The sequence below is a fragment of the Dermacentor silvarum genome, chromosome 6 (assembly GCF_013339745.2).
Source record: "Dermacentor silvarum isolate Dsil-2018 chromosome 6, BIME_Dsil_1.4, whole genome shotgun sequence".
NCBI classification, from domain to species: Eukaryota; Metazoa; Arthropoda; class Arachnida; order Ixodida; family Ixodidae; genus Dermacentor; species Dermacentor silvarum.
Window position 1 is genome coordinate 155,542,485 of NC_051159.1, and position 23,471 is coordinate 155,565,955.

General features: G+C 43.0%; 1 protein-coding gene across 3 annotated transcripts; it reads left to right on the forward strand.

Moving 5' to 3' along the window:
- Positions 1-220: 220 nt before the first annotated feature.
- LOC119456283 (max-like protein X) lies at positions 221-20,234 on the forward strand. Of its 3 annotated transcripts, none has more exons than XM_037717964.2 (7): positions 221-375; positions 690-752; positions 854-973; positions 5,616-5,807; positions 9,432-9,531; positions 9,627-9,711; positions 17,662-20,234. In XM_037717964.2, the coding sequence occupies exons 2-7, from the start codon at positions 713-715 to the stop codon at positions 17,845-17,847; spliced, it is 723 nt and encodes a 240-aa protein (XP_037573892.1). In that variant the 5' UTR covers positions 221-375; positions 690-712; the 3' UTR covers positions 17,848-20,234. The 3 variants fall into 3 exon arrangements, with proteins under 3 accessions (XP_037573892.1, XP_049525653.1, XP_049525654.1); XM_049669696.1 differs by lacking the exon at positions 221-375 and adding an exon at positions 396-415; XM_049669697.1 differs by lacking the exon at positions 221-375 and adding an exon at positions 406-465.
- The last annotated feature ends 3,237 nt before the right edge of the window (positions 20,235-23,471 follow it).

Genomic DNA, 23,471 nt, shown 5'->3' on the forward strand with positions numbered 1-23,471 from the left:
ACATTGTGCTGTCTACTTCTCATTCTCACTGATAATTTTCAATAAAATTAAGCTGTACCTAATTTCAAATATTTGTTGTTATTTTTTTCTGTAGAAAACTTTTGTGCAGTTTAAAATGTAACATAACCTTCATTATTATTCTTGGCGCTGTCTACCATACTAATACTCGAAGGCATGGAAGGATATGTGTCCTATGTGTACTTCCCCTAATCTAGATGATGCTATGGAAACTTACGTCTACCACGAAACGTGTCCAAGATATGGCGTAGTAATGATGGCTTCGAGTGCGATTTTTGTTGCTGTATGCAGCTCGGCGGCAGGTATTTCCCTCGTGCGGTAACTGCCAAGACTCGGCAACCTTCCTTCTTTGACTTGGCAAGTGTAACGTCCACTGGCACTCGCTTCGCGAGCATGGGTTAAATAGAAAGTACCGGCACGGCACCGCAGCTATGTGGCTGTTTACAGGTGTTTACCTCATGTGATAACGTATAGTGCATATATTTTATTTCGTCTGTTGGCTTGTTGCGCCTTCACTGTCTGCCTAATTGAACTTTAGCTTGCATAACAGTGCCGCATCTTTGAATAACCCTGCGTATCTCTCTTATTTGAAACGAAAATGCTACTCATCGTCGCGAGCGTGGTGACATAAGTTGCGGCATTGCCATCATAACGGGATGTCCTGTTTTCAGAAAACCTGGAATGCTCCCCAGAAATGGCTGAAGCCATGAGCAACGACTCTAAACACGATTCAGGTGAGTTGACCACTCGCGTTGCCGTTTTCTGCTGTATGCTACATTCATATGCCGTCTCACCCTCTGCAAGCGTGTTCTCATGTATGTGTTTACTCTTTCAGATTGGGATCCAAAGGCGGGCCTGTCGAGTCCAACATTACCGGACAAGTTTTGTTTCTCGCGGACGTCGTCGACAGGATCCATAGACAATATCCTGACGTCGTCTTCGGCTCACAACACAGGTTAGGTGCTGTTTGAGAAAACTAGAACAATCTTTCTGTTGCAAGATCTCCAATCGAGTCGAACGATTACTGATTTCGAGCTTTATGAAAAAATAAATAAATAAACAAGTAAGAAATAAGTGGCTGAGAAACACGATTCGTTGTTTTCAGAATTTCCCTTTTAATATAAATGGTGGACTGCTTGTAGGCGTTTAGTGCGATAAAGCCCGTTTCACATGGTGCGATGTTGTCGGCGAATTCGCAAGTGCGAATTCGTGCGAATTCGCAGCTGCGGGAAATAGGCCTTCGGACCCTTCGTGCGTGCGATTTTTCGATGTTCGGCGTGCTGAACTCTGCGAAAACGCAGATGCGGTGGTAGCCACTGTAGCGGTGGAAACAGACAACTAATAGGAGGTGGCTCGCTCGTACGTCATCGCCAGTCGGAATGCAAGTAAAAGCTGCTGGATCGCTTTATTTATTTTTTTGTTTCAATAACTATGTTAATAAAGCTTTCAGGAGTCAATAACTACGTTAATAAAACTTTCAGGAGTTTAAATATATAGTTTAGAAACATTGCAGAGTCGTTAATTTAGCAAAAAAAAAGTTGGTAAAACATACACCAAACAATATATGAGTTTGCAAACCCTGTGCTACGAGTATGCGAAAAACGCAGCTGCCGTGGATCCATGTGAAACGGGATTGCGAATTTCGCATTTGCGGAAATCGTAGCTGCGAAAAACGCACTGCAAAATCGCACCATGTGAAACGGGCTTTACTCCTCTTTCAACTCGTGACGCTGCGTCCTTCCTTCGCCTCTTATTTTTGTTTCTAAATGTCTGCCGAGGTAATTTTCATAGGTACAACGCTTTATATTCATGAACATATTCATGAACATATTCATGAACCTAGTCAGCTAAGGCGTTGCACTGCTGAGCACGAGATCGCGGGATAGAATCCCGGCCGCGGCGGCCGCATTTCGAAGGAGGCGAAATGCAAAAACGCCCCTGGTGCTTGCGTTGTAGTGCACGTTAAAGAACCCCAGGTGGTCAAAATTAGTCTGGAGCCCTCCATACGGCGTGCCTCATAATCAGAACTGGTTTTGGCACGTAAAACCCCAGAAAGAAGAAAAACAGAAAGTGAAGCCATATTTCTCACCAATTCACCGAATCTGTAAGCAACATTTGGTCACTTTTTAGGAGAGGTAGTTCACGTGTTAACGTCAGCTACTGGTGACTTTTCTGCTGCGGCATAGTTCAAGTGTCTGCCGTGAGCAACACAGTTACATTGCCAATGGCTTATGCAAGATTGTTCGCCAGCACTTTAACCAGCTTGTGCATGTAGTGTGCTGTAGGTGTCCATTGTTCTGTTGGATTTGTGTTGGTTATTTTGCATATTAGCATTTTGTGATTGGGTGTCCTCAGCTGTATGATAATGAGCACAGCTTGACATGATAACATTTCATTAACACTTTAAAGGATTACGTACACAGTGTGCAAAAAACAATGAAAAAAATAAATTGACACTGAAGGTAGTCAGCTGCTTCTCCCTATAATTTGAGGTGAAATATTTATTTGTAAACGACTGAAACATCTGAATGTGAATTTACCTCACTACCATTTTTGTACAAATATTTGTTGGCTGCTGACAGTAAGTTGTTTCATACATGTTATTGGCTTGAAGACAATTATGGCCTGAAACAATTTTTGAGCACAATAAAATGTGCTAAGTTGCTACACTATCATCATCATTGTCTGAGTTAGAATAATCTTTTGTATGCAGGTTCGGTGCCAAAATATCTTGCTCAAAGGGACTGTCTCCCCTTCAACTTGCCACCCACCACTTCCTTTTCTTTACTCTTACGCGGAGCTAACAGAATGGCTACTGGGTGGATTTCTTTAAACATTGTGTCCCTGGCAGAAGGAAACTTGTACAAATCTCTTCACTAATGGGGCAAGGGTGGTTTTTAGTCAAGAAGGATGATTTAATTGAGCCAATACAATCACCCACAAAATTGGACAGCGTGACGGGGGGGCCGTGCCACGCAGTCTTGAGGTCATCTTGGTACAAATGTTTATGTTGATTGGTGGAGCAGTGTGGGAACCGTTCTAAAGAGGGGTATGGCTATGCAAAACGTGGCAGTGGTAGCATTTGATTGCCAATAACTGTTCGTACTATACATATTAAGATAATTTTAGTTGGAATACATTCACAAGGAGGAGTCCTTTAATACCAGGCATATCCTCACTTTTCTCAGATGTTGGAGAGCCCCTATAACGTTTGATGACAGAAGACATTGTTCCATTGCCCCCAGTATGAGCAATCATGTTTTCTAAGTGTGGAGATGCATGCTCCAGGGGGTATGTCCGGATGTCCTGACAGCCCCTCCCCACTCAACTGTTTGTTGCCCATGGTGGAATCAACACCACTCCTTTCTCCTGCCTTCCCATCTACAAACAAAATAAATTTTTTTTTAAATTTTGTCTATCTTTTACCAACCATGACCCTTTGCTCATATGGTATCCACCGAAAGTGCTGCACAGTGCTAATGCTAACATCTAATGCGTTTACATAGACTTTATCTAAAGACATAATTCAAGTAAAAAATCTTATCATAAGTTAACGCATTCAGTTATAGCTAATGAAATCACCAAAACTTCCTCCAATCGCTAGTTTTCTACTATTTATTTGCAGTTTCTAGATTGCTCAGATAACATCCAACAGATTTTTCTTGACATTGTTGAAATGCAAAGAATTCGAGAGAATCAATCACTGATGCAATACTAGTTAGCACTTTCGGTGCCACATGAAATGAGAAAAAGTGTACCAAATTTCCCAGAGATTTCCCGAAGCATGGCTTCATGACAACTATACTCGTCGTCGGCTATATTGGTACAAATTTGCTTACGGCAGTACTTATCAGTGGTAGAGAAAGGGTTAGGTTGTGGGGTTCAATGCCCTGAAGCTGCCCAGTGATCGATGAGGAACGCTGTAATGGAAAGGCTGCGGATTAATTTTGACCGCATGTGGTTCTTTGGTTTATACCTAAAGCACAGTACATGAGCATTTTTGCATTCCACCTCCATTAGCATGTGGCCACAGGAGTCGTGAATTGAGTCTACGGCCTCGTGTTCAGCAGCAGAACTTTACAGCCAGAGCCACCGTGGTGGGTGCTGATGTGTCCGGAATAGAATAAAGGAGTGTATACAGCTTATATGTTGGAGACTGGCAATTACTGAAATGGTTTGTAGCAGTAGTTGTAAGCTGTTTACACCCAAAGAACAATAATATACAGCAGCCTTTCTTAAATTTGGAGTGTTCAACAAGGGCCAGGGTAATTGCATGTGCATATTTGCTGAATTGAAGGTCCCATCATCATAATCATTCCCTGCTCCCTGACTTTCCCTTCAGGAGAAAAATCTGGATCTTCCCTTGGAGCTGGACATCCAAAATCATGGCTTCACTTTGGCAGAAGAATTTGCTATACGTAGCTATGGGATAATTGGAAGCATTTGAATGGCGATGTGGTATACAGCTGGTGATGCTATTATACACACGATCTGCTGTTGAAGAAAATGTAGCATCTGTCTAGCTTTGTAAAAAGTATCACACTAAAAGAGAAACAGCCAGTGCGTTCCTTCTCTGTTCCTCTTGTTGTCCACTGGCTGTACAAGTCTAAGCGAGCTAGAAAAAGTTAAATGCTACTCGCAAAATGTTTTTAAGACTGTATGCAGAGATGAGAGAACAGAAAGCTTGAAAAATTTACAGGGCCATTATTTTATTAAATGTAAAATGCCTCACTCAACCAGAGGATTCAGCTGGTTACTGAAGTTACATTATATATTGAAGGTCTTGTTAAAACAGAAGTGGTGTATTCTTGCAAGTAATTTCTGCCGTCTTGTCATGTCCCGTTTTGGTCACGTGATAGGACTCTTCTTTCAACCAAATTTATATTGGAGACACAGCTGAAAAAAGTGCAATATTGTTTGATAGGAGTCACTCAGTCTTTGGGGTACAGCTTACAATGTGAAAGAGGCCACTGAGGGTAAGACAAAAAAATGGAGGTAGAAGAAACACAGTCATGCATTCAAACGGACAAATATTTTAATTTTCATGTGACACTGTCAAAATACAATGATTAGCATAACTTCTCTTAAAAGCATTAGTTTCTAGCACAGCTCGTTCTCAGCTTGGCAACATCTCTCGGCAGTGGTATACTGGCCAGCTTGGGCTTCTTTCTTGCTCACCACCTCTTTGGCCACGGGTGTGTTTATGTCTTAACAAGCGTATTCTATGTTCCTGTCAAAACATCCTTGGAACACAAGTAGTGCCACCTTTGTGTTTGCACCGGGGGTGAGCAGTTCATCACAGCAGGTCTTTATGTCATTGTCATTAGCCCCACTTTAAGTTTTCTGTGAGGCAAATGCCCTTCCAAGAGCTCTCTAGAGAAATAACCCTGTCTTGTATCAACTGAACCTGCCCAGTATCTGCAAATTTCGTAATATTCATCAAATAATCCTCTGCTGCACTTTCAAAGCTACAGCTTCCCTTGTAGCCCACTGTACTGCTTCACGAGATATTTTTTGCGATAGAATCCGTTTTGTTGACGCGGCTGTAAGTGCAAGTTTAATGGCAGCGGATCATGTAAGGTCTCCCGTCTGTGCAGATGATGAGGACAGTGACCACAAGTCCACCATTAGCTACAAAGAACGTAGAAGGGAAGCCCACACACAAGCTGAGCAGAAACGGAGGGATGCCATCAAAAAAGGTTACGATGACCTACAGATGCTGGTGCCCACATGCCAACAAGACAGCACAAACTCATTCAAGATGAGCAAGGCGACAGTGCTTCAGAAATGTAAGTGTCCATGTGTCCTCATTGAACTGTAGTTGCACGGCCAGTGCAGTTAGCCTGCGTTCGTTCGACCTCCATTTTTATTCAACTGTGTTTAGAAATCGAAAAATAGTAGGTGAGGGATTAGCTGTGGTAGTGTATGTCTCAGCGCTTCATGAACCGTGCTTGCTCAGGGATGGAAGTGTTGTGCCAATGGTGCCATCTTGCGCCAAACCACCGCGCTATGGCAACTTGCGCCAAAGCACTAACTTCTAATGAAGTCGCTAAATTTTACAGGATGTATGTGTTCAGTGGCAAACACACAGCCATGTGTTGGCCAGCATTTAGCCCTAGAGCCAAGCTAAAGCAATCCGTTGTAATCTGTTGGCGCATTGTAACTTGGCTGCAGGAAAACAAAAATCTTTTGTGCTGTACAGTGCATTAGGAATGTTCTATGTCTTTCGCGTTTGCATAATGTGCGGACCAGCTAAAGATCATTTAAACTGGCACTTTTTTTTTATGGGGCAGTTGGGAAAGAAAGCCACGCTCGCAGCTGAATGAATTAGTCGTACGGTCTGTAGTTATACATTTTAGGGCTCGTTTGTACACCCTATTGGTAAATCGGCATCAATTAATGGTGAATGCTATACGTGTAGCGCTAAAATATTGTTTCGCACGTGCGCCATGTCCGGTTAGCAGGATGTTAGTACGGCAAGCTGACAAACGAGCTGCTTGCTTTTGTGAAACTCTTGACCAGAAATATTGAATGGCTACCGTAATCATCACTGAAATTTGCACTCCAGTACTCTATATTGTACACAACCACACCATACAAAATCAGACTTTACGGCTGCAAAACGCAAACCGAGGGTGTAAGGTTTCAATTTTAGTCCACCGTACTGGCCGAGTGGCGGTTGTAAAGGGTTGCATAGTACGTGAACGACAGAAATTGCATTCGCGGCAATGAGGTTCACAACGCGACTTGCGCAGATAATAGAAAAATTTTAAGAAACCATTGTTTGGCATACCAAATATTGGTCGCCGTTTTACATTGACTTTTGGGGTAGCGCTAATAATCGAGCTTGTGCAATATATTGGTCGGCGATGCTGATTGGAAAGCCCCTGAACATGTTTTTCCCCTTTATTCTTTTCATAAATGTCAGTTTTATTTATTTTTTGTTTCTTGTCGCCAAGTTATGTGGAATACTGGCAAACCTGCAATGACAAACAAAGTAACTTCGCATTTCTTCTGTGGTACTCTGCTATGCCAACTGAATATCGCCAAGAATTTTAAAAATAACAGAGGGCATTACGTGAACGGCGTTCACTTTATGTTGATGGGTGTTGTTCATGGTTGGGGGGTCGCAGTCAGTATTTCTTGTTCATTGTGCACGAATACATATAATTACCTAACGTTATAAACTTTGCCTAATCGACGAGATGTCAATAAAAAAGATGCGGAGGATGTTGAAACATGAGCGATAACTGCATTTAAAACAACCTAGGATTTACATTAATTATCCAGTATCCTTGTCCAATAAGTGAGGTAATTAGTATTAGCTAATCAAACTTAAATATTAGTTACTTGGGCACAATGAAAAAAAAAAACTCTTGACTGGCATTAACAAAAACCTGACAACATACAATGGGTGCTGTTTTCGTAAATCCTTTGGTGCCTTTTTTTTTTTTTTTTCTTGGCCACATTTAGCTGGCACGTCCGGTACTTAATAGTGATTTCCGAGGAGTGCATACAGTGGAATCTCGATGATACGAATGTCACGGGGTCACGAAAAATATTCGTATTAGCCGAAATTCGTATCATCGAAACACAATTAAAACTAGCTAAATTAAGGGGGGACGCGGGGATTAGATCGCGAAAATCGCGAAAAAAAAATCGATTTTTGAAAACCACGCATTTGGGTATCTGCAACACCTAATCTACGCTGCATCAAAATGGTTTGGCTGAAAACGCACTGAAAGTGCCCGAAAAAGTTTAATTCGTCAGTGCGCCGGGCGAGAAAATAGCTTTAAATCGCGCAAAATCACCGCAGTTCACGGAGCCATATCTCGTATTTCCCGCCACCGAGCGCCGCCATCTTGGTATCGTTCGAAAGCTCAAAGTTTCGCCGGTTCGCTTCTCAATTCGTCCGTCGTCGCCAACTTGTAACAAACGCACAAACACCAAAGAAGCGCGGGTCTGCGATAGGTAGTCACACGGGCCCTCTGATAAAAGCGGGCCTCCGATTGGCTGCCGTGCTGAAAGGCGTATCTCCATTGGTTGCTGCTGTGGCAGGGGCAAGATGGCAACCGCAGTTCTCTGCTTCGTAAACCACGTCGGCGTCTTCGCTTGACACACAGAATTCGGATTACTGAGAACTCCCAGGTTAGTGATGGATCGTCGCTCGTTGGCGAATAAACTTTGGACGAAGCACGCCTTCGGAATACGGAAGCGCTCCTACGGCAAGAAAAATACGGCGATTAGCGGGAGAAGCGGAGGAGCACCCGACTGAACGAGCGCAACCTTGCACCGTGGATTACGTGCCGCGCTATCTTGCACCGTGTGACTCCAGCAGCAAAACCCACAATCGCCCTGTGCCGTCGGTACCGATAACGCAGCCGACAGAAGACGCGCCAACGGAGGCTCCCGCGCCTCGGCGTACGGCCGCGCGAATCAGCTGAGATCGTATCTCGGTAGACATAGCTCGCTGCGACGAAGCACAGCAGCCACTCCGCCCGATGGCACGCAGAAAAGGAGGAAAAGCACAAAAGCAACAAAAGCGCCACCGCTTCGAACTCTTCGCGCCCATTCGTGGCCTCCGCGCTGTCTGGCGTCGCGTCCGCGCCTCCGCACCAAAAGAGAAAGGGAGAAAGCGTGTGACTGTGCGCTGTTCTCTTTCGCGGCCGTCGGTGGGGCGGCATTTATTCGTATCAACCGACGTGGGTCGAAGATCAATTCGTAACAACCGTTTTCTAGCACGTTGCAAAGTAATGGGGCTCGGCCGGGACCGCAGAAAAATTTGTATCATCCGGAAATTCATATTAGCCGTGATCATATCATCAAGGTTCCACTGTACAGGTTTTCTTTGTCAGGTGTATAACATTTTTTTTTTCTTAAGTGAACTTTCGTCCACTTTGCGGGCTTCCGCAGAACTCATTCTCCATAGCCTAATATTATTCTTCAAAGTCAAATAAAGAGCATTTTTTCTTGATTTGTCTGTATTTCAGTCATGTTCACCCTTACATGCTGCAAAACGCATGTTCTCTGCTCCAAATCGAACCATTCCTGCTCCAAACCTGTTCCAATGGGCCAAATCCGCTGCTCCCAGAGCTGCTGCAAAACACCCTTGGCCGCTTCCATCCCTGTTACTACATGTCACAGTAGCTGGTGACATAGTTTTAGTGGTGGCACCAATCTTGTCCGTTTGCCTCATTTTCAAGGAAGCTCTGTTCTTGGTAAAAGTGGTGCTTTCAACACCTTAAACGTTAATTTCTTTAGCTTGCCTCCATATGCGCCTTAAGTGTATGCATAATGCAATTACTCCAGTGTCTTCTTGGGCTAAAGCTCATCCTTCGTATTTATGGCCTCTTTGCAGATGTGTTGCCTTCATGAATCTTTTCTCACACATTTGTACTTTTCTATTTCTGCAGCCATAGATTACATCACGTTTCTGCTACAACAGAAAAAAAAGCACGAAGAAGAACTTACAGCACTGAGGAAGGAAGTTGTTGCTCTGCAGATTATGAAAGTGTAAGATTCTCATTTGTGGTCCAGTGACTGTGAAAAATGTTGCTGGGATTTTGCCCTTGTGGATATTTCGTTAATTCTTTTTTTTCTGTCCACAGTAACTATGAGCAAATCGTCAAAGTACACCAAAGTCAGCCCGGTCAAAACAACAATCATATCAGCGATGAAGTCAAGTTTCAAGTGGTATGTAAGAACATTGTGCAATTTACCTGTTTCATAGGTTTTTAATATAGTATGACTTTAAACTTTAAGCAGCAGGCTCTCCACTTCAAAATTTATTAAGGGCTTTGTGTTACCTAAATTATTCTCAGGTTTTCTTTTAGACTACACTTCTGTGCGATGAATACAAGACCTAAGAAATATTTTAATCTTATCAAAAATGTAGCCTAACTCTGCAAATAATTAGTATTTGTTTGCTGAAATATCCACAACTCGGGGGGAGAATTTGCTCCAAGTACGCATTAATTTCCATGTTAAATCGAATATTTAAGTATCAAACTCGGTGTAGCCGACTACAGTAGAACCTTCATATAACAAAATCGGTAAAATCAGCTCTTAAAGGGGCCCTGAATCACTTTTTATCGAAGTGGAGAAAGACATTTGAAGTGAAAATGGGCTATTTCAGAATCACTGTGCCGCAAAAAGTACTTCAATACGTTCAGCAGAAGCGGAGTTATCGGCAATCAAACACGGCCTCCGTTGTGCTCCCTTTCCTCCTCCAAAGCGCCACCTTCACAGCCTTCACAGCCTTGCACTGTGAAGGCTACGGCGGAGACGTCACTATGATGCGCAGTTCAAATGTCCGATTTGGTGCCTACGCCCACGCTAAATGTAAGCCAAACGTGGCTGTCCTCGGAGAACCGCAGTGCGCTTAGCCACTGGACTCGTGGCAGCGACCAATAGCAGCCACGTATTGGAGTGTGCTTTATTACGAAATAAAGCACACAGAAAAGAGCAAGGATCATGGGGTTTTCAAAACGAGAGCATTTGAGAAAAAGGTGACTTCGCGCTCCGCTTGCGAGCTCCACGGACCGACGACGGCAGAACTTGGCTGAGATGTTTACAACAGTGCATGCTACCCGCGGACTATGTTATTTCACCAAGCCCGAGGGGTGGTTCAGGGCCCCGTTAAGCTTCATTATGTCGAAATTGCATTGTATTGAAATTGGACCTTTTATGTAATAAAGGTACAGTTACCGACTGACTTTTCCTACACAGAACGAGCCTTAAAAATTTCCGAGGAAAAAGGAATTTCAATGACAAAACAATTTAATTTTGTTGAAATTGGGAGTCTGCAGCCAAAAGTACAGTTTCATATTTTCAAGACCCTCTGAGCCTGCGAAGTTTTCGCGCTCACTTCACTGTTGCTGCTGCTAGTGTCGCCCGTAGTGGAATGATGCTATCAGCGAATCGCTCTCCACACAGTCCAACCAATGTAATGTCAAAACCTGTCGGTCGCCGCAAGTTCATTTTCATTGTAGCCGGCTCCCCTTAACATAATAATGTTGAAACTCTTGATATGGTCCTCATATTACTATCTGACAAAAGAAATAAAACACGTATCAGAATCAAAAACATCATGGTGTCAGGGTCATAATCTGATGCGGCTGAAGTTGCCTCTTCTGCGGGTGACAAGCTGCCATCTTTTGAGTCAGAGCTTGGCTCATATTGGGAGTTGGAAGAGCAGTTGCTCCAATCAACAGTTGAAGGTGCCGTGCAAGTAGCCATCTCAAAGCGATCACGCAGCCATGCTCAAGGAAGGAACACTTTCATTTATTCTAACTCGACCAGAAAACGAAACAGCAACACATGAGAGATACGATAGAGGGCAGAGCCATCCTGGAGAAAGCACACCAATGAAAGGAGTACCCTTGCCACTGGAAAGGCATTGTGCCATAATGATGATAACAGAAGGGATAAAAGAAAAACTTTTATGAACATACGACAGGTGGAATAAACATGCCAGAGTGGTGGCCTTACGCTACAGCGCAAATATTTGAACCGAGAATTGCTGCTGTAGTAGTGTAGAAAGTACGGGAGCCACCCCTTCCACCTGCAGATGTGCGCACTCTGTGCGGCATAACAAAGGGGCATGTTTCGCAGCCACTAACAAAAACCCAGACTGAGAAAACCCAGAGAGGAAAAAAGGATACTGCAGAACTCATCTCACAGTGACTGTCAGCAGTAATGCGACAAGCATTAAAGGTGTGTATCGATAACCATATCTCTGAAGTCACGTTTAACTTCTGTAGTGGTCATTCTGAGACTTCTCTTGCTTCAGCTATATGCGACATACTCTAGTATCGTCCCACTTTCCTGTGGTACTTGCTTGCCCAGGTCGCCTGTGAGCATGGTGGGATAACGACGACTGTATGGTGCCGACGCAGTGACGACGATGGAATGATGAAGAGGAATGATGTCGATAGAATGACAAAGGCGGTATGATGACGGCATGGCGAAAATGAGATGACGATGGTATAATGACGACAGTGTGATGACAACATGAGGACAATGGGATGACAACAAGTGTGTGACGATGGTGGCGTAATGAGATTGGTGTGAGGACAAACAGATGACGAAGCTGGAACGATGACGATGGAACAACCTTGCTGGCATGATGATGACGGTATGACAAAGGAGTGTGTGATACTGACTGTCTGACGGTGATGCAATGACTTTGATCGCATGACAACGGCAGCATAATGATGATTGATTGATGACTGCTTGATTACTATATAATGGCAAAGAAGGATTGACGTCGGTGGAATGACAATGGCATGACGATGACGGCATGACGAGACAGATGAAGAAATTACATTGATGACGATGGATCAACTGCAGTGGCATCACGACAGTATGGCAAGGAATGTATGGTATGAGGACCATGGGATGACGATGAGTATATGAGGGCAGTAGCGTGATGAAGACTGGATCACGAAGCCTGTGTGATGATGACAACGCGACGTCGACAACATGACGAGAGTCAAATGACGAAGCTGGAGTGACAACAATGGAACAACTACGCTTAAATCCCAATGGTGGTGTGACAATGAATGCACGGACTGATGGCGTGATGACAGTGGCGTGAACACAACGGCGTGCCGACAGTCGGATTACAATGCTGGAATGATGCTGATGCAACAATCACAAGCACATACCTAGTGGCCCAAGCTATTAGACAGCTTGGGCCACTGGGTTGGCATAGAAGGCACGACGACGGCATGACGAGAGACATCACGAAACTGGAATGACGACAATGGAATGACCACGACGGCATCGTGACCATGGTCACAAACATAGTGGCCCAACCTGGTAGACAACTTGAGTCACTGTGCCAGCGTAACAGGCTAGATAGGTACATAATTAAATAGATAGATAGGCTCAAAACACCTGATGTAGGCAAAGAATGCTAATCGCATTAATATGCTTTCTAGAAATACGGTCGAGTCCCGCTACAACGAAATTCACGGGACACGCGAAAAATTTCGTTGTGGTGGAACTTTGTTGACGCAAAATTGGTATGTATATACGAACGCCAAACGGCAAAGCCGCGAACAAAACTGAAACCATCATCCAGGAAATCTTCACGATGACGTGGGGGCAAAGATTGAGACGCACCGAAGGCAGTCGATAAAGTGTCAACTTCACGAGAGAATGCACTTCGCGCCGCTGCCACAGCATTTCTTGCACATTGCGGCCGACGCCTAACCCAACGCGCGTGCCCGGCCGATCGCGAAACAGTCATTTTGCGGCACATGCACCGTCGCAATGAAGCGGTTTGAATTATCACAATTTCACTGCATATTTATGACAAAGTCGACAAGCTTAGCAAGCTTGCGCTTACCGGAAGTTTTATTTTCAGAAGTCGGTCAGCCTGGATTTCTTGCGCTTCACGGCAAGCAAAGGCGTTGCGCGAGTCTCACAGTCCGTTAAAAGAGCCATCGCAGTTGTCTTGGGTTCTGATAATTTTTCTGATGAGATGAAAAGGATCCATTACTTTCAAAGCCGTCGCCGGAGTCGGTGTGTCTAGCGGATTGTCATTTTCCCCAGACGACGAGACGTTAGCATCTTGTTGACAACAGCGGCTGCGGCGTGGCCACTCGGGCGCTATCTTGAAAGCAATCTGCGACGGGCACAAAGTGAGCACCCGCGCGGGCCTCATCTGCGATGTGGGCAAAGTGCAACTAGTGCCAGTAGAGTCGTGTGCGCTGTGCTTTCAACGTTTAGTTCGCGGTGAAGCGAGAGGCGGCGCGGAGGTCAATTTGCTTGCTGCTATTGCCGCGCCTACCCACTCCAGCGTGTTGTCGCCGAGTTTCCGTGGTCTTCGAGCAAGATGTGTTCATGTTTACCTGTGTGCGCGTGACACCGTGCTCGGTAATTTAATTAGCGAATGTTTACAATGTTATACAGCCAATAAAACTACTATCTTTAGTTCGAATAGCTGTCTACTAATCTGCTATCGCAATCGATGCTTCGCCTTTCGGGTGAAACTGCAAGATTTTTGCCTTCCACTTGCTGCCTCGGCGATCATATGTGCCTTCTCTTCGAGAGAGAGAATTTTCGCTTCTTGATTGGCGTAGCTATTTCGACTGGACACAGACCACAGAAAACGGCAGCAATTGCGGTGATCCCCTGCAGTCTCGCGCAGGCGCGTGATGACCACGCGTGGCTATGGATTGCAGTGGCATAAATCGGTACTTTGATTTTGATTTCGTTCGCGAAAACCTCGTTCAAGCGAACATACGATCGTCACAGTTTTGCAAGGGCCTTTTAATTTGACTACTCGGCAGTCCAACTTCAATTCAGTCCCAGTTTCGTTCTCGAAAAATTTGTTGAAGTGGAAATACTGATTAAACGCCTTCGTTATGAAGGAACTTTTTTTGTATTACTTTCTAAGGGCAGCTGACGGGGAATTGGAAAATCTTCGTTGTGGCGGAAATTTCGTTGTAGCGGCATTCGTTGTAGGGGGATTCGACTATTCTCATTAGACGGCAGAACCACCTCAGAGCTCGCCAGCTTTGTGTTACAGCGCACATGCAAGCGGAGAAAGTACTCGTGCGTCAGTGACATAGTGGGACAGAAGCATAGGAACGTATTAGTACTGGTTTCAGTGAACTAAAAGGTTAATATTTCTAGGATATGGTTATATGCACATGCAAATAAGTATGCCTGTGCTTACATTGATGATAATATTTATAGTTTGCCTTACTGATACATTTCAAATTATGTGCTGATAATTGGCGCTCATCTGTGTCACGAAAACTCATCCGTGTTGCGAAAAGCAGGTGGCACTACAGTAGAGGAGCACATACTGGTGCATGAGGCATTCACTGTCTTATGTCATGGTATTAGACGGTTTGCATCAGCTAGGTGTGGAGCTTGAAACATTAAAAGTGCTGCTATCCACACAAATGACTGGGTTTACAAAGTAGGTGAGTGTGAAATAGACAGAAAACTTGGAATGCAATTTAGTATGAGCTGAGCTAAAATAAATTTTTAACTCGAACTGGCGGTGTCCTTCTTTTGTGCCTCTAATGACAGCACTATGTGACCATCTTACTGTTTTCAGCAGGTCCTGGCCTTATCACATTGTGGCCATGTTGTTTTTGGCTGTGTACGAAATCTGAACACATTTCTTGTGTTGTCTGATGCATGGGCAGCTATGCAACCACGGCATAGCTGCTTGGCATAGCTGCACGGCATATGCAAGCCTTACCAATTTTTACCACAGCCTTTTCTGGACCTTGAACACCAGAAGCCTAAGATAACAATTGTTACATCTGTGAATTTTCGGAGTCTGTCTTGTCCTCTGAAGAGATGAAAGCATCCTTGGTGTCCAAATTGCAAACTTCTTTCTGTGCTGCGCTTCAGAAAGCAGCAGTGAAAAGTCATTGACAGCAGACTTGTGCGTTTGATTTCTCCTCAAGGTTTACATGACCTCTGGTTTAGGTAGGTTATTAGAAGTAATATTTGTTGTATATTCTTGTTCTGATTGTCCATTGCAGCTTGTCGCACAAAATCTGAATATCGCAGTAGGACGTGCTAATTCGTATCGCGAAAAAAATCCAAGACATATTTAAGCTTCAGTATTTTTGGTTCTTACCTTCTGACAGCAATGATGCAACATAAGTGAAAATACAAAAAAAGTATTTTCTTTGTTTCAAAACACAACTTCAAGATTGTAGCATTGTGAGCTTGCAGACATTTTAGTTTGTAGTGGCGGAAGTGCATAGTTCATTGTGTTCATCACGGTGCTACTGCATGCATTCTACTGTGTGGTGAAGTGTGTCACGTCAGTGCATGGCAGTGACTGAAGGGATCAGTTTCATAGGCCATTCTGTTGTCTGCCCACCATGTGCACGTCAAAGTTTGTGTCCTCGTCTTCTGCAGTGTGCTCGTCTTATGCTATGAATTAGCAACTTGTAGCCCATGTTTCTACTATTGTACGGAATAATTTAACATGGTATTGAGCATGACTGGGCTCAGCCGTGTGTGTGGACTTTCAAGCTATGGCATGAGCTTTGTAGTGAAGCTGTTGCGACTAGAAGCACTTGAAATGTAAATGTATAAGTTTAAACAAAAGATGTAAAACAGATTTTTAGGCACAAAACAAGCACCTATCTAGAGAACCAAGTGTTGCAGTTGGCTGAATATAGGCAGCGATGTTGGGTGTGACAAGGGCGATGTACAGCCAAAGTTGCTGGTCTGGAGGTGAATTAGGTGCATTGTGGGACGTTGTTTCAGCAATTGCTTGCTTGTGTCCACTTTGAGGCTATATAGACATTTTCATTGGGAGAGCAAGAACCTCTTTCTCTGGACTGTGGTGCGGGAGTACAAAGGCACGTGCATCAGTGTCTGCTGTGCTTTTGCACGGGGGTTCGTGCGCTATTACCACAGCTCGGAAACTATATAACGACGCTAAGGGCATTCTTGTTGAAAAGGTCTATAGAAGCGCTGTGTGCGAACTTTTGGGTGTGTTGGATAGGGACCAACACCTACAGTATTTACCATTGTGAACTTGCTGGCAGAATCTGAAAGTTGTAGGGCTTATGAAGGAGCCACAATGTAATACCAAAATTAAACTGTTGTGGCATGCCTTGGGGCTTGCGGAGAAACCAAAACTCCTGACATAGAACTATGAGTGAATTGGTTCGACAATTTTCAGGGATAAACTGTGCACGTAGATAAACATGCTTGAGGTTGTGTAGTTATAATTGAGCCATGATAAATTGAACAAAGTGTAGGAGAAGTTGTGTAAATGCTTTTTCGAGTTGCGGATTGCCTTGAAATTATCATGTAAGACAATCAGACCTTCTTTGTACTAAAGCATACACTAAAGGTCACTTAGATAAGAAGCAGCAACATGACAAGGGAGAATCATGTCACCAGCCAGCGTCAACAGCTTGGAGGAAAGTCAAGAAGTTTTCTATGTGGTTGGCGAAACCGTAGTGATATTTCTGCAATGAATAGCTTCAGCATTTGGAAAAATACTCGACCAAAAGCATCTTGGAGGTGACACAAGTGCTTGGAAGAATACTCGAGCCATGGCATTCTTCACGATTCTGTAGTGCTCCCATAGTGAGCAGGAAGAGGATGGTGCAAACTATTGGCGGATCTAACCTTGCAAAGGCATGCCGGCAATAGCTCTGCCTGAGCGTCTCTAAGTAATGCTAAACTTAACCAATTTTCAGTGAAGCATCTATTGAATGCAGTTGATAGCCTGCAGTTGATAGCCATGCAGTTTATAGACATAATGCACTTGATAGCCTCATTGGATAGGGAGTGAACTGTATGCTGCTATCAACTACATGTTCATATAGATGTTTATCCTGCTGTGATCATGCAAAATGGGGAGGCCTTTAGGGGTATTAGTTGTGCTAACAGCGTCGCTTGGATATTGGGTTGTGATTCTGAAACTTTGCTCAAGTTTGCCGAATTATGTACATAGGTGGTATATTACGTATAACATTTAAAATGAGTTTTAGCTATTGTTCTAATTTAATAGCTATTTCCATTGTGATGGTTAAAATGAGATGCTGCTTCAAATAGCCTTCTTTTCTTTATTTTCGCTTTGAAATTTTCATGCTTCAAACTTCCTCATTCACATTTCCTGTTTTGTTTTGCTGTATTCAGTTCCAGGCAATTGGAGACTCCCTGTTCCAGACATTCAACTCGTCAATATCAGTTTCCAATTTTGCTGAACTGTCTGCATGTGTGTTTAGCTGGCTCGAAGAGTACTGCAAGCCCCAAACGCTCAAGGACGTGGTGGTTCAGATACTGTCACAGCTGAACCAGACAATGGGATCACAGCATTCTTAGCATTTGTTGTCCTCATAGAGTTGGCTTGTCGTATGGCATACTCCTGAGAATCCTTGCGACTTCTGCTTGGACACCTTAGAGAGGATGCAGGTTGGTGATTTGAAAAACATTTTTTTTTATGCTGTGGATCTTATGGCTTCGAGTGTAAAATGGTGCTTTGGTCCACAGTGATTTAAACCACTCTTTTCACACTTAACATACAAGTACCACTTTGTTGTGAATCAGGGGAGCTGCTTAACTGATTTTATGGCACGTGCAGTGGAACCTTGTTATAGCGTACTCATATAAGACATGAAAGTACCTTTGTTATATCCGATATTCAATATAAGCTTACATGCTAATGACGAAAAAAATGGCACAATAAATTCTATCTGAAAGAAGCAACTTTATGTGATGCCTCCGACAAGCAAGCAAAGGGTCTTCTGTTGATTTTTATGGCCTATAAGCAGCTTTCTGTGCTGATATAGTAGTAGAGCACGCATTGAAATAAAGCACGGGCAACCGAGTTTTATATTTACTTTGTTATGTCCGGTAATTTGTTATATTCATATACTATATTTTCTAGACTACAGTTGGCACTTGGTGTTAGTCTGCATGAGCTAATTTGGGCTTAAATTAAACATTTATTTATATAGTCCACAGCCACTGTATGGTTCGCAGGGATGAACTTCTACTGAAGGTAGGTTTTTGAGCTTCTCTGTAACCAGTAAACAGTATGTAAGCAAGAACTTTCTTATCAACCAGTAAAAGCTTATGTCCTTTGTTAAATTGCATATAGGAGTCACTTCTAAAAGCTGTCACAATCACTCTTGACTGGACTGCCAGAACAAAAGTCAGGCATGTAGAATTCGATGAATGGACACCTCAGTGTCTTCATCGCCTTCAGAATCTTTAGTTCTTGCTCATGCTTGGCTACACTGAGCTCTATGCTGTGAAAGTTCCTTTTGGTGGCATCACAACTGTTCTTGTGTTTTGAGTATATATAAGGTAGCATATAACTACGTTGCAGATTTCGCAATGAGGCTTTGTGCATGTGCTCACAAATCCAAGCATTGAAAAGTAGCCACTTTAATATCGCGGGCAGCCTTCGGTTGTGTGTCACGAGCTGCCAGTATGAACTGGAAAAATTGCTCATGTGCAGCGATGATCATTGCTGAGCTAATTTCGCTATGTGATTTGGCCTTGGAAAAATTTTCAGGCCCAGTCTGGGGCCTCGTTTCTTCGTGTGCGCTTCCAATCTTAAGAAATAAGGTCATGTATAGACTGCACCTGTAGTTAGTCCACAGCCCACGATATTTCAATGTCTACACTTGTAGTCTGGAAAATACAGTAGGTTATATTGATTTTTAACTGTACTACCAGTTTATGCATTCTAATGCATACTGTTAAATGTGTGTTTGCATTGTATGCATGGCTTAATTACAACTGCTCACCACCATGAATTGTACTACTTTCTAGTTCCCTACGACAAGGTTAAGTATCTTGAGTCAGATTTTCGGGGGCACAATCATCTCGGCAATATCCGTTGAGCCTTTAGCTTGTATATCTTAAGCAAGCAAGAAGTATGAAGGACAGGGCGCGTTTGTTGTATTTTTGTTGGTGAATCCTGGAATGGTGCATTCTTGCTGATGTAATCATGTGAAATTGTGCATGAATGCTGTTACGACAAGCCTGCTTAACTCATGGGTGTAAGTGAAAAAATATTCAGGGTGTAATGACAAAGCAGGGATATGGAAACACTTCCAAGCAGCTGTACTTGCAGGCTTTTTTATTGTGATGATGAGAAAGAAATTCATATGGCACATTTTGCTTGTTTGACTATAGCATGTTCATGTTGGCTAAGTGTTTTAGAATATGAATATGTCATTGAATTACAATTTCCATATACTGATATATCATTGTTTCTTCTTTTACTATAGATATGTTATACGTTTGTTAGAAGATAGGCATACTCGTGATCTCGTGGTAATGAATTTGCCACTGTTGCTACAAAGCTATGGCAATTTTTGTATCAACTGCTTTCCTACATCATCCGGAGATTGAAGTTTTAATTTCAAAAGAGGGAAAGCGGTGTTAACAATTCGCCTGTGTCACCACAGTTTTAAGTGAAAATTCAAAGAACCTTTCAAAATATTTTAGCAGAGTTGGACAAGCCCTTTCTTTCCAGGTATGTTTGATTTCAACAACCGTGCTCACTCAGCCTGCACTCTGAATGTCATGTCTATCGTATTTCATGTGCACTTTATATTGTCATATTTGGGACACACAACACTGCTGTGATCCTATCTTTGCACATTGTATACACATGTGCACATTATGCATGGGTGCTCTACAGAGCACAGTGCCCATGCGATGTCATGTATTAAAGTACAAATTGCTCCTAACCACCTTTCTTGTCTTCTCGTTCTTTGCACTATATAAAATATTTTCTACTAATTGGATGCGCCATTGTACTCCTGCTAACAAGCTAATGAACATTCATCGCTGCCTAAATGTGCCTAAATGGAGCTGTGAACCGTGTATCAGGCTTGTAAAAGGTTAATTCACTCTGACAGCATTTCTTGATTGGTGCATCTAATGAAAAGTAATTGTTTATTTGTGATGCAGTCTCTTTTATTTTTCCTTTGGTGTTAAATGCAAGCTAATATGCAGTACCATTGCAACACTCCACCTAAGAACTCTTACTGCCTTGGTTGCTACCTGCCGTGGTTGCTCATTGACTATGGTGTTGGGCTGCTGAGCACGAGGTCGCGGGATCGAATCCCGGCCACAGCGGCCGCATTTCGATGGGGGCGAAATGCGAAAACACCCGTGTACTTAGATTTAGGTGCACGTTAAAGAACCCCAGGTGGTCCAAATTTCCGGAGTCCGCCACTACGGCGTGCCTCATAATCAGATCGTGGTTTTGGCACTTAAAACCCCATAATTTTTTTTTTGCCTTGGTTGCTAAACGATTGCAGTTTTGTAAAGTCTAGGTCTTAAACTGGGGAAATATTGCAATTGGATGTAACGTAAACAAATTGCATTGTATATTTGCTTTCTACATAAATAGTACACCAAAGTCATGAGCGTAAATCAAGGTGTTTGATAACTGCCAGTTTTCAAAATGCTCAAACTGCTGCTCTTGTGTGGATGCCTTTTATTGCAGAAGCCTTGCTGCAAATGTTATGCATTGCATACAGCGTTCCTGCAGTAACAGCATCATTATAGTCTGCAACAATTATTTCAATGCAGTTTATTCTTGTAGAAGAAATGGGAGCAAGAACTAAAACACATGTGGCCTGACAAATGCTCTTGCTCCTGTTGATATCTGGCATACAGGTACATTTCACATTCGAGACAGGTATGTTTACTACGCACATTTTGTGACGTGCATCAAGTATGTTGCACATAAAATCATTCACATGAATTGTACATCTGGCAAATTTGAAATGCAACACTAAAAATACAAACATCTAAATCAATTTTTTTTCCCACCAGGATTACGCTAGAGGAAGCATATTTACTTGTAGGAAAAGTCATGATATAACAAAGTTTTCATGTAATGCTAAAATAGAGGTGTATAAAAATAAAGTGCTTGGTTATTATTTAATTGTCTGGGTATTTGATAGTCAGGGTCTTGACATCCAAATTTGTGTGGGCAAATGGTGCTCTCGTTTGTTTGCGTAATGGGGAAATGATGTGCTAATAATGTGAAGCCTATTGCTTTTTATATGTAAATGTAATCTATAATGATATATCTGGCTGGCTTGGAGCAATGAGTGCTTGTTGTATGCCAGTAGATCTCGCGGCCAACCATGATAGCTTTCAGATATTTGTGTTACCCTTCTTTGTAAAAGTACAAATTTATAATTTTTTTACAATCATCGTTTCCCAATTTAACACGCATTAAGTGAGCTTATAGTAAAAGAGGCATTGCTTTCTTAAGCCATACAGGAGCAAGATCACTAATCCTATACATGCAACCTACTTCTTTATTTACTAAGCTAATTGATTGGCTTATTGAGATGAATGTCCCATGAGAGGTTATCTTAGAACCAGACCCCCATGAATTTTAGTGTTTTTACTCCTCTGAAATAAAGGTTGCATTACTATGTTCAAACTGGCTTGTTTGCCAGTTTGAATATTGCGTACATTATGTTACCTTTTAGTTGCATCTTGCTTATGTGCAACCAGTCAGACAATAAATTTAGGTACTCATTAATTTTTCTCGAGGTATTGCAGGGAAGCATTGGCAAAGATTTGTGTCGTCTGCATACATGATGTTAGGTGAGGAAGGAATGCTTGGTAGGTTGTTTATGTAGAGGTTAAATAATAGGGGAGCAAGTGCGAAATTCTGCTGAACTTTGAGGAGTGACGAATCTGTACTTTGAGGAGTGACGAGGTGAACTGATTAAATGAAAGAAATTGATACCGCTTTGCCAAGTAACCTTTCATTAGTTCCAGTCGCGTTCCACGTATGGCCTACATGGAATACACGCAAGATTGCTGCACGACTGGCACGTGAGGCACTTTGCGTGTATTCGCGGGCTTCTTTCACGCTCGGAAAAGCACTTATATGTAGCGTGTATTGAGTAACAGAAAGCTGTATCGGGAGTTTTTCATGTTGCTCTACAATTTTCTCATTCATACTTTTTATCTAATTGTATTTGAGAAGTTGATTAAGACTAGGCAGAATGCAAAAGATAATCTGAGTATCTCCAAGCGACGGCAAACAACATTACCTTGGGTCCGTGCAGCTACGTGGTGTTTGCATATTTTTAAATCTTGGTGCATGATAGCTGGGACACCCTGTATATGTGCTGGTAACTACGGACACCTTGGCAGAAACGCTTCAGCTTCTGAATTCGGCCATGCAAGTTGCGTTCCACGGCCGAAAAGTTGTTTCCGGGGCTCTGCGGAATCAAAATTTCTGGTGACGCTCCCATGTACTTCAGCTGTTAGGTCAACTTGTTACTAAAACTAGATACATCAGCTGAACACGCAGAGCGGAAAAAACTATGTCCTCGAGGAGGGACGTGAACGAGTTTCAGTTGCATGCCTTATGTAACCATAACACTCGGGGCTTAACGAACCCTCACCAGCCGACATAGCAATTATTGGTTGTAAGCTGGAAGTTGCGCGTCTTCTAAGGAGTGTTCTACCGCAACAATTTTTGAAGTTCATTAATAGCAGGGATAGATATATTCGGGGCAATAGCAAACAATTAATAAAATAAAAAAAGCTGCTACGGCCTTCATATTTTAATATAACTTATATTGCCCCTGGAAAAACATCTTCCCAGCAATGCATTTCTGTTTAAAAGTAAAGCCGACTTTAAGGGGATCGGTGTAAGCTTGGTCTTGGTAAGCTGGCTTCCCCACGTTCTGTGTTGCGGTGAAGCTCACTGAAACAAAAGTGCGCTGCGAACGGGGCCCGATAATGCTTTTCCACTCTTAAAGGCGAAGCTTAAGCGTCCTCCAATTTTTCCCTCCTTGCCTTCTCCCATACCGAAACCGGAGGATCGCGTGGTGAATACGTCACCGGCACCGCCTTTTCTTTTTTTTTTTTTTTCGCGCGTTTTTGCTGAGTGGCGCTGTTCCGGTGACGGTCTCACGCACAAGCTGTTGCGTTTGTCTAGTTCC